Source organism: Pan paniscus, chromosome X (assembly GCF_029289425.2).
Source record: "Pan paniscus chromosome X, NHGRI_mPanPan1-v2.0_pri, whole genome shotgun sequence".
Lineage (NCBI taxonomy): Eukaryota > Metazoa > Chordata > Mammalia > Primates > Hominidae > Pan > Pan paniscus.
Window position 1 is genome coordinate 129469122 of NC_073272.2, and position 11223 is coordinate 129480344.

The following is an 11223-nucleotide window of genomic DNA, read 5'->3' on the forward strand; positions in this document are numbered from 1 at the left end:
TACCCTTAGATGGTACAGTTGGATTTGTTGTGAAAGCCAATGGACCTACTTTTTGTTCAGGTAGGAATAAGAGGTGAAACAATTCCACTAGGTAGTGCCTAGCTAGGAAATGAGGAGGCTAAGGGGTGGCCTTAGCCTCCTCATTTGTCTTGTCTTGTCTGTAGAGCAAGTAAACAAAAGATTGTAAAAACTTTTATTGTGGTCAAATACATAGAACCCAAAGTTTACTATTTTAACCATTTTAAAGTGTACAATTAAGTGACAGTAAGTACATTCACAATGTTGTGCAACTACCACCACTATCTAGTTTTGAAACTTTGTCATAATTTTAAAGGAAAATCCTGTCCCCATTAAGCATACCCTCCCGCTCTCCCCCAGGCCCTGGCAACCACCAATCTGCTTTCTGTCTCTATGGGTTTGCCTCTTCTGGACATTTCATCTTAATGGAATCATACAATATGGGACCTTTGGTGTCTGGCTTCTGTCACGTAGCATCCATATGGGTAGCATGTGTCAGAATCTCCTCTTAAAGGCTGAATAATATTCCACTGTATGGATATACCACATTTTTGTCTGTTTATCCATTCATCCATTGATGGATGTTTGGGCTATGTCCACCTTTTGGCTGCCATGAATAGAAGTGCTATGAACGTGCACACAGACAGGTACTTGTCTGACAACCTGTTTTTAGTTCTTTTGGGTATATAGCAGGAGTGGAATTGCTAGGTCATATGGTAATGCTGTGTTTTACCTTTTGAGGAACGACCAAACTTTTCCACAGCAGCTGAACCATTGAGTATTTCCATCACAAATTTCATCAGTTGGTGGGCATTTGGATTGTTTCCACCTTTTGGCTTTTGTGAGTGGAGTTGCTGTGAACATTCATGTATAAGTTTGTTTGTTTGTTTGTTTTGAGACAGAGTCTTGCTCTGTTGCCCAGGCTGGAGTACAATGGCATTATCTTGGCTCACTGCAACCTCTGCCTCCCAGGTTCAAGGGATTCTCCTGTCTCAGCCTCCTGAGTAGCTGGGACTACGGGCGTGTGCCACCATGCCTGGCTAATTTTTATATTTTTAGTAGAGACTGGATTTCGCCATTTTGGCCATGACTGGTTTCAACCTCCTGACCTCAGGTGATCCACCTGCCTTGGCCTCCCAAGGTGTTGGGATTACAGGCGTGCGCCACTGTGCCCGGCCTCATGTGTAAGTTTTTGTTTGAACACCTGTTTTCAGTTCTTTGGGATATATACCTAGGAATGGAAGCAAAAGGATTTTATGAAGATAAACCTGGCCATTTCCCCATGTTCTTCAAAAATGAACCAGAAGGACTTATGCTTATTTATATTACTATACATTGGAGAGATTATGATTCGATAAATGAACATTGTGACCAGCAGGGAATTAAAATCCTGGGATAGGTCTAAGATTCTGCTTGCAGGGTTAAAGCTCTACACCGTATAAAGTGGAGGTCCCAAACCTAAATGCCTTCAGGCTTAAAAGGGAGAAGCAGGCTGGGTGGGGAGTGGCGAATTGGAGCCCAGCCCGCATGTGTCCCTGTTCCCTCCAGCCAGCTGTTGACATGCAGGAATTTGGACACAATGTTGCCAGATCAGATTTTTTTTTTCACAGAAATATTGGGAAATCTGGATTTTTAAGTGAAATTGCCCAATTTAAAAATGTCGGAAGTGGGGCCAGGCAAGGTGGCTTATGCCTGTAATCCCAGCACTTTGGGAGGCTGAGGTGGGAGGATCGCTTGAGCTCAGGGGTTTGTGATCAGCCTGGGCAACATGGTGAAACCCCATCCTTTACAAAAATGAAAAAAAAAGTATTAGCCAGGTGTGGTGGTATGCACCTGCAATCTCAGTTACTCGGGAGGCTGAGGTGGGAGGATCACTTGAGCCCAGGAGTTCAAGGTGCCGTGAGCTATGATCATGCCACTGCACTCTGGGTGGCAGAGCAAGACCCTGACTCTTAAAAAAAAAAAATTAAAATGTTGGAAGCAAATTGGGATTTTTTTTTTCTTTTAAAGCACTGGGTCAAACACTAGGCAGTCAGTGGGTTAGATTGGTCTCCTGTCCCCTTGTTGGCAGTCTCTGACTGAGAACAGGAAGTATGTGTCTCTCTGGTCACTCCTGGACTCTCTTGTGGTCCTTCCTTCCCTTCTCCCATTCCCTTAGCCCCGTATGCATGGACTTCACTTGGACATTCCTTCCCCAGCCTAACCTCCTTGTCTCACTGCCTGCTCTTCTTTCATCAGATCACCTCTCGGATCTTCAGGGCCGGGCAGAGGGTGATCCCGGTGTATCCTGGGATTTTTACAGCAGTTCTGTGTTGGGTAAGTTTTAAGTGAGATTCTTCCCACCCCTCTTCTCAAGGACAGGAGTAGCCCTGTGGTGGTATCCCTTCTTCACCTTTTAGTGGCTTACAGACCCTTTCAGACCGAACCTGAACCCGAACCCATCCTTCCCTGCAGACTCAGAAGTCATTTGTCGAAACTGGGAAATGCAGCACTGGTTTGGACACAGCCATCCCTCGCTAGCCCTCTACCACTCCCCGCCCTGGGCATTTAAAAAATTCTCTTTCTTCCGAGGTCCCTTTCTTCTCCCTGGCTTTGTCTTAACCCTGCCAGAAGCCTCTATGAGCATTGTCACCTATTCCAGTATTGCTCACACTCAAGAGGGACCCCACCCCTCACCTGAGACCTACCATTCCCTCCCTACCCTGCCCCCACGATGCACACGCAGTTTTTGAAATAGCTACTGTCTTCGGAGCCCTTAGCCTTCTGGCCGCAGCTTTCCTCTCCTGGAAGACCAGCAGGCCTTTATCCATGGTGGTCATCTAGCATTCGCCCTTTGGGCTAGGGGCTGAAGATGAAAGGAAACACCCACTCCTACCCTTGGGGGAAGCTGGAGGGGAGAAAGTCAGGATGGAATGCAACTGGCCACACCCAGAATGTGGGCTGGGGAAAGGAACCCGCTGAGCCCCCTCTGGGCTTCGTGGGAGCCCTGCAGGCAGTGAGGTGGCTTGGGAAAGCTGCAGCTAGAGAAGGACAGGTGTTTTTACCTTGCCCTTGTCTGCTGATAGTATCTTCAGGCTTCCATCTCCCAACAGCTGAGCAGCTCATCCTTGACGTCACCTTGCTTTTGCCAGTTGGAGGGGGGAGTGATATAATAAATCTCTGGCCACACAATGATTTCTTTCAGTACTAGAACTTTCATGTGCCCTCTGAAGGATGTGAGCCATGGAACCGGCAAACCTCATCCCTGACTAGGGGCCTGTGGCCTTGTCATTTACCTCCCAACCACCACCCCTCCATGCCCCTTTATCTGCTTAGCGCATTTCTTTTCTTCGGTTTTGTACATGTATCTGAGTCCTAATCCCCTATATGCTCCCCTTACAGAGGAAAAAGACGGGTTTGCCTGTGACCTCCTACATAATCCTCCTGGGAGCTCAGATCAAGAAGGAGACGATCCGATGGAGGAGGATGATTTCATGTTTGAACTCTCAGACAAGCCTCTTCTCCCTTGCTACAACCTCCAAGTGTCAGTGTCCCGCGGGTAAGTGTCCGAGAGATCCACGGTGACTGAGTGTCAGGATCCTGGCACTCAGTGGGAAGGTGGAGTTCTCCACGAGGAAGTGAAGACCTGGCAACAAGTGCCATCACACATGACAAAGGCTAGCCTGCCCTTTTAGCCCAGAGTAGTCATGTTCAAACTAGAGGCTGCAGGCTCCATGGACATTGACTATCTGCATTTCCTGAACCTTAAATCTAGATTCTGTCTCGGAAGCCTTTTTTTGCACTATTACTGGGTATAAAAGATAATCTGAGAGATACTTGGGCCTATGAACTGCTAGAATCTCTGGAACATTTTTGTAGTTTCTGGGGGTAAACAGATAGAACATTAGAAATTGAGATTGCTGGAAAAGCCAGGACATATGGTTGCCATAGCCATGGGGCCACTAGGGTCCTTCAGTAATCCACAGCCTAGTTTCTCAGTGCCATAATGTTAGTAGCGTGGTGCTGCCAACATTGTCAGCCTAGATGACTGTGCATATTATATTGGGGATCACCCATTTATTTAAGGAGACTAGAATATAGAATATACCTGACACGTAACATTAGATTGAACCCAATTTAATATTTATTTGATGGTTCTGGAGGGAGTTCAACAGCCGGCAGGGCCATGGCTCTTGTTGGGTTTCCCCACATGTCAGCGTGTGGAAGTGCTGGTTGAGAGAAGGAGAATGCGGGCTGAACTGCCCTTTTGTTTTTAGCCTCCATGATTTTTTCCCTCTGATTGGTGTCTTCATGTATTTCAAATACTTTTCTGAACAATTGTAAGGATAATTTTTCTTTGATATCTATTTTTAAAATGTCAACTCTATGTTAAAATCCTGTGAACCAGTGGCTGGTCGCAGCAGTTGTAATTTCAGCACTTTGGGAGGCCGAGGCAGGTGGATTGCTTGAGGCCAGGAGTTCCAGACCAGCCTGGCCAACATGGTGAAACCTCGTCTACTAAACATACAGAAATTAGGCGGGCATGGTGGCGGGTGCCTGTAATCCCAGTTACGAGGGAAGCTGAGGCAGGAGAATCGCCTGAACCTGTGAGGCGGAGGTTGCAGTGAGCTGATATTGCCTGCTACACTCCAGCCTGGGCGACAGAGTGAGACTCCGTCTCAAAATAAAATAAAATAATAAAATAAGTCAGTGAACCAGCATGATGTGCACAGGATAGGGAGCTAGGTAGACGATGGATGAGGAGGTCTTTAAGTGAGAGCCTCTGTTTAGGGCTCTAACCATTAGACCACAGTTTCTTTGCATCCCCTGCCCTCCCCCCCCACCACCCCACACGCATAGCCTGATCAGAATAAAAATAGCATGTATGATGGCACTAGTAGGGATCAAGTTTCAGGGGCTTTTGGTCCTTATTCTTCTGGGCATAAGCTGATCCCTGAGGACAGGGCGGGGCCTCTGGGATATAGTATTGCACGGTTAATTAATTCCTCCGATGTATTCAGCACCTCCCTCTCTGAAACAGGATCTTGGGCTTCAGGCAGTAAAAGGACCAGGGTAGTCTGCATTAGGTGCAGACAGAACACGGGCCACGGAGGGCTGCGTGCCCCTCAGCGAGCTGAGTGGCAGGCACGTGGTTAGCCCAGAGCCCGGTACCAGCAAAGCTGGTTTTCCTGACGTGACATCCTCTAGCGCTCGCTCTAGAGCTGCCTTTCCCCACAGCTGCAGCACACTGTGAAAATGTCTGTTCTTCAAGAAGTTGGGGGTGGGGGTGCTAGCGTAGAGTGATGCCTCTGAGGCCCTATGGGGTGCAGAAGGGCCTTCTGAATCACCAAAGCAAGATTGAATTCTCATCACTAGTGTGAATGTTCTCAGGGCTTTTTTCCATTCTTTGGAAGTGATGGTCCAAGTGTATGATATCTGTAGTCCCCTTTTCTTAATCCAGAGCCCTCCATTTCCTACTCATGTGAGATAAGAGCTTGCTGTCATTTGGGAGAAATGTTCCATTTTAGGGATAAGGATCGTGGGTCTGGTTAGATGTTTAAGGCGCTGGAACAGAACATTTGATTCTATAAACATGTCTTAAACAGCTGCACCAGGTCAAACCCTGGGGACCTTCAAAGAATCCACCGTCTAGTGCAGTAGACAGACAAGTATATAATTAACTCTAATAAAAGACAAAATGTCCTAAGCAGATTTATTATAAAAAACTCCAACAGTTTCAGAAGGGTGTCAAATGCAAAAAGTTCCAGTCCACCCTGAGCCCCCATTGCTATGCTGCAAAGTGAACCACAGTTTAAGGTTCTTTTGCAACCCTTTCAGAAATGGGTTTTGTTAGTAGTATTACAATAGGGATGTGAATCAAATGCCACGAGACCATGGGAGATGGAAGAACAATGAGTTACACCGGGGGAAGGTTTCACAGGTGATACAGTATCTACCTGAGCTGGGCCTGGAAGGAGAGAAGGATGGAGCAAGGCACTGAAACATACAAGTTCAGAAAGTAGGGGGAGTCCTTTATCATGTGGCTGGTGCTTGGTAGGGTGGGGGATACAATGTGGGGTGTGTGTGTGTGTGTGAGAGAGAGAGAGAGAGAGAGAAAGAGAGAGACTGGGTGGACGTTGGGCTGAAGAGGTTAGAAGGTCTCATATAATATCATGCTAGTGGCCGGGCATGGTGGCTCACGCCTGTAATCCCAGCGCTTTGGGAGGCTGAGGCGGGTGGATCATTTGACGTCAGGAGTTTGAGACCAACCTGGCCAACATGGTGAAACCCCATCTCTACTAAAATACAAAAATTAGCCAGGCGTGGTCGTGGGCGCCTGTAATCCCAGCTACTCAGGAGGCTGAGACAGGAGAATTGCTTGAACCTGGGAGGTGGAGGTTGCAGTGAGCCGAGATTGCGCCACTGCACTCCAGCCTAGAGACTCCGTCTTGGAAAAAGAAAAAAAAGAAAAGAAAACTGTAATGGTAACAGAAGATCCAGTGAGGGTGGGTGGGGGTGCAGAAGAGTGACTCTTGGCAAAGGGAAACCGGTTAGGAGACTGACAAGACAGAGCCCAGGCCAGAAGTGGCAAAGGCTGGAGCTGGGGTAGTGGAATAGTGAGGAGGGAAAACCCTGTGAACTGGGACCACTAATGTGGGGAGGCAGCGTTTCTTCCCGCATTAGTCAATGTAAGCGTTTGGCCCGGGATCAGCCTCTCCAGCACCCCTCCCAGCTGTCCCCAGGCTGCCACCCAGTCGGGTGTGCTCAGCAAAGTCAGACTCCACTTTCTGTAATGTGAGCTCTGGCCCTGCAGAAACGATGGTGCTGCTGCTGGAGAAAAAACTTGTCTAATGCATTCCAGAGCCAAAGAGAAATGCCTTTTGGATTACCCGCAGTTTAGGCCTTTCTCCACGGCTCCCCCTCTGCTGGGGAAGATCTTGGAGAGCAAGGAGGCCAGGGAAGCAAGAGTAAGAACAGGAGAAGGGAAGGCAGCCAGGGTTGGCAGGGGCGGGAGTCGGAGGAAAGACTGGTCCCAGCAGATGGCAAATGCCAGGTCACAGGGGCGCAGGCTAAGTCCCCAAGAAGCCTGCTAAGAGTTTTAGGTTCTAGAATGCCCCTTTGCCTCCTGTTTGTGTTATTTTGGAAGAGGTGGTCACTGATTGCGTGCTCACCATTTAGCTGAAAGCCGGGCCAGGCATTGCAGGGGACAGGAGAAGACATTTGCCTCAGCTATACCCAAGGAGCCTGTGGTTTAGCAGGGGACGGGGGAGCCAGACTGGCAGTGAGTTATAATGGGAGACATTGATGGTCGCGCAGCCTTTGTGGGCTTTGCAGAGTGTTCTGGGTCGGTGCCCCCACCGCTTCCTCCAGCCTCCCTCAATAACTCCCATCCTTGCCTTTGCAGGCCCTGCAACTGGTTCCTCTTTTCCGATGTCTTGAAGAGGCTGAAGCTTTCCTCGAGGATCTTTCAGGCCCGTTTCCCGCACTTTGAAATCACCACCATGTCCAAGGCCGAGTTCTACAGGCAGGTGGCCTCCAGTCAGCTGCTGACCCCTGCCGAGAGGCCTGGAGGCTTGGACGACAGATCCCCCCCAGGCTCCTCTGAGACTGTGGAGCTGGTGCGGTACGAGCCAGACCTACTTCGGCTCCTAGGGTCCGAGGTGGAATTCCAGTCTTGCAACAGTTGACCGGGAAAACAGCCCCTCCTCTTCTTTCTCCTTCCGAGTTCGCCCTTCCCCCACCTCCTTGTCTTTCCCCCACCGAGCACCAGACTGCAGAATGAGGCAATAATACGGACCAACAAGAAGCCGCCTTATCAATGCCAGCATTAGCGACTGGACTGTTTTTGTTTTTTTGGTTACAATTAGTTCTCATCTCCCTGTCGTCGTCATTGTTATCGTGGTTGGTGATGGGGGTGGAAAGTTGAACTCCATGTCTGAGGACAAGAGGTCCCGGGGGTGGTGGGAGGTGGCGCCGGGGTCCCTTGGACTGGCCTCCTTGTTCATGACCAAGACCAAACCTGGGCCCTGGATGGCCTTGGCCTGTCCCGAGGAGAAATGAGAAAATCCCAGATCTCTGAGCGCCCCCCAACTCCATTCCCCTGTGTTCTTCTGTCTTCTGTAGTATTTATTTTATTAGTATTTAATTTGTATTGTTTCATTGGTTTCTGATAAGTCTGTATCACTGTGACGATTTGAGACAACTTGTTGTATTGAGGGACTTTCTGTACCTCCTTTTCTTTTTCTTTGTTGATGAGCTCTGACAAAGCTATTCCCTGGTGTTTTTTCCCCCACTGGGGAGGGGGTGAGGTGGAAGGGGGTGAGGTGGAATGGGGTGGGGGAACATGGACTTGTGACTAACGAAGCTGGTTGCTGCTGGCCCAGGGCTGGGGGCTTGGGGGTAAATCCTGAGGCTTTGGTGCTCCCCCACCCACCCATTCCCGCCCTTTGCAGCAGCCCCGCTATCTTGAGATTAGTGTTGACAGGGAGGGGAGGATTGTGAGGTGAGGGGTTAATAAGTTACTCTAATAAAGGAGCGTGGAGAAGGGATCTGAGGGGTGAGGGTGCCCCCCCTCCTCACGCCTTCTTCACTGCCCCCCTCAGAGTGCACAATACGAGTTTGTTCCTGCCTCCACTCTCCCACCCCGTTCTGGCCTCCCTGTCTCAAGATACTGAGCCTCTCACCTCCCAGCCCTCAGCCACCCCCATCCCTGCCCCTTCTGAGACTCACAGCACCCCTTTCCTTCCTCTCCTCCCACCTCCTCCCTCAGCCCCTCATTCTCCTTGGGAATCTGCAGAGGGCTCTGGGACTCACTGCCAGATGTGAAATCCAGGCGTCAGCTGTTTCCTAGGCAAGGGCAGGAAAGTGGTCTCCAGCCCTTGCTCCACTCATGCCTGGGGGCCTGGGGCTGAGTGGTATCCCCACCTGGCCTCCCCCTGGCCTCTGGGCCTCCAGCGCTGGGTTTGTCGAGTGAGAGAGAGAGAGGAGCTTGGGTTGCTTCCCTGTCCCCGCCCCCTCTGTGGCATTGTCCCTCCCACTCTTCTTATTTTTCTACCAATTGCTATTTTTCCGAACAATCCTTGTAGAGTATGTACCATCCAAAGGCAGGAGGGCCTCGCCGTGGCCGGCTCTGGTTGGAGATGGTACAGTTTTATTGTACAGGTGCTAAAACAACAACAACAAAAAAGAAAATGGAAAAAAAAAAGATTAAAAAAAAAGGAAAAAAAAAAGCCAGTTTGAGGATGGGACAATCTGTTCTCTAGAGGCTCCTGAGCCATGCGGGAGCATTGGTGGTTATTTTCTTTGTATTGTGTTTGTTCTTTGTTCCTGGGGGGGAAGTTCTCGGCCCCCTTCTGTAGGACTGCTCCCCACCCCCACCATACTGCCCAGTTGGTTTTGAACAGTTGTTTTCCCTTTTTAAGAAAAAAAAATACATATATATATACATATATATATATAAAGTTGAGGGGTTTTGGACTTTAATTTGTTGGTTTTGTTGGGGTTCCTGGTATTGTGTAGTTTATTTCATGTTCTGTTTGCCTTTCCTTTTTTCGCATTTGGGTGTATATTCTGGCTGCCCTTTATGTTTCATTTTAAGCAACTGGCTGTGGAGTCAAAAACACTTGCATACTGAAAAACCTGTGTCAGGGCTTCTGTCTCCCGTCTCTCTTTTTCTCTCCTCCCCTTTGGGACTTTTTGGTGGTTTCAGAAGGTGGGCATTGTGATTCAGTAAATGGGGAGCCCCCGCCATCCTGCTTTGCAGCTGTGGGTCCCAAGGGGTACGATGAATAAAGGCAAGGTGGAGTGGCTAGTGAACATTGGGTCACGATCTGGAAAGAAAAAGAAAGGGGCAAATCCTGGGGGCGGGGCCAGTGGGGGCAAATGGAGCATCTGGCTCCTGTTGCTTTGGTTTGGGGTTGAAGCAGGTGCCTGGGCAGTCCTTGTTTACGTAGGAGTAGCAGGGTTGGAGGAAGTAGCCTTCTCTGTGGTGGCTGTGGGAATAAGCCTCCTTAAGGAAGTCCCCTGCTTGCCCTAGGCCACCCTGCCGAGGTGGCATCTGGCTGCATGGCCTCATCACTGCCCTCACTGTTGTGCCAGTACTCCCCGCCCACGGTGCAGGCCTTCCATGGTTCTGTTTTCCTGCCACCGAGCTACCATGAAGGCAAGATGCCCATCCTGGATTTTGCAGTTTTTCCTCCCACTTCTGAAAAACAGTGGTAGAAGCTATGATTCTTGTGATTGCTGGTTCCAGAATGCACCAGTGACTGAGAGGAAGAGGATGTTCGAGAGGCCTGGGATGAGGCCCTTTGAAGCTCTATTCTCTTAGGGCTTCTCACTGTGGCTTTCGAGTCTGGAGAGCCGTGTTAGAGAGTGTAGAGGCGAAGGGATCTGTGCGTCTGGCTGGCTGGAGTCCAGCCGTCCTCAGGAGTGAACTCTAAGCTGCTGTCTTTGCTCAAGCCTCAGAAGCTTGGCTCGACCCAGGTCCAAGCATCATCCTCTTTGAACCATAGCATTAATCTTCCTCATTGGCCCTCCTCTCCCCACTTTCTGATCCCAAGGCCCTATGCAATAGCCACCTTTGTCAGATTCCCAAACAAGCCCACAGTGGTTCTGAATTCAGGTCTATCCTGTGCTTGGAACTTGCAGTTAAGTCAAGAAATCTGACATGTTGATAGGTTATGAAAGCCATGTGGTGAGTATAAGAATTCAACTAGTCCCAGGATGCTATGGGAGCTCAGAGGCATGGGCAAGGGCCCTGGGAACACATCCTAGAAGAGGTGATGCCTAGTTGATACTTTAAAAAGTAGAAATGTAGGAATTAGAGGTGGCAGGGAAGAGTGTTTGAACTGAGAGGACAATCTGAGCAAAGGCTTGGATACAAGGGGAGTTAAAAGCAAAACCAAACAGCAGATTGTTTTATTGCTTTTGGGGCTCTTTGCCCACGGCTTACCTGGAGTCCCACTGCCCTTCTGCCAGGTTGGAAAGATCAAGGCAGGAAGTATGGGCCGTGGCATTAAATCTACATCCCCGGTCAGGATTGGGGTGAGGATGGCTTGGTGGCCTCTTATTAAATGATCTCCCAGTCCTTTCAGTATGGTGTAGAGGAAAGAGCCAGCACCACTCCTAACTACCTAGGCTGACCTTGGGCGAAAACCTAATCTTTCCCAGCCTTAATTGCTCCATCAGCCAAATGGAGGCCAATGTACCCACCTACTGACAGAGCAT

General features: G+C 49.4%; 1 protein-coding gene across 6 annotated transcripts in view; it reads left to right on the top strand.

Annotated features, from left to right (window-relative positions):
* The window catches only part of BCORL1 (BCL6 corepressor like 1), a 75758-nt gene extending 67492 nt beyond the window's left edge, over window positions 1-8266 (top strand). For all 6 annotated transcript variants that reach the window (XM_008972350.4, XM_063601924.1, XM_008972349.4 and 3 more), the window contains 3 exons: window positions 2257-2334; window positions 3400-3556; window positions 7403-8266. In XM_008972350.4, the coding sequence (XP_008970598.1) occupies window positions 2257-2334; window positions 3400-3556; window positions 7403-7685 (518 nt within the window). In that variant the 3' untranslated portion in view covers window positions 7686-8266. The remainder of the gene's footprint in view (window positions 1-2256; window positions 2335-3399; window positions 3557-7402) is intronic.
* Window positions 8267-11223: the final 2957 nt, after the last annotated feature.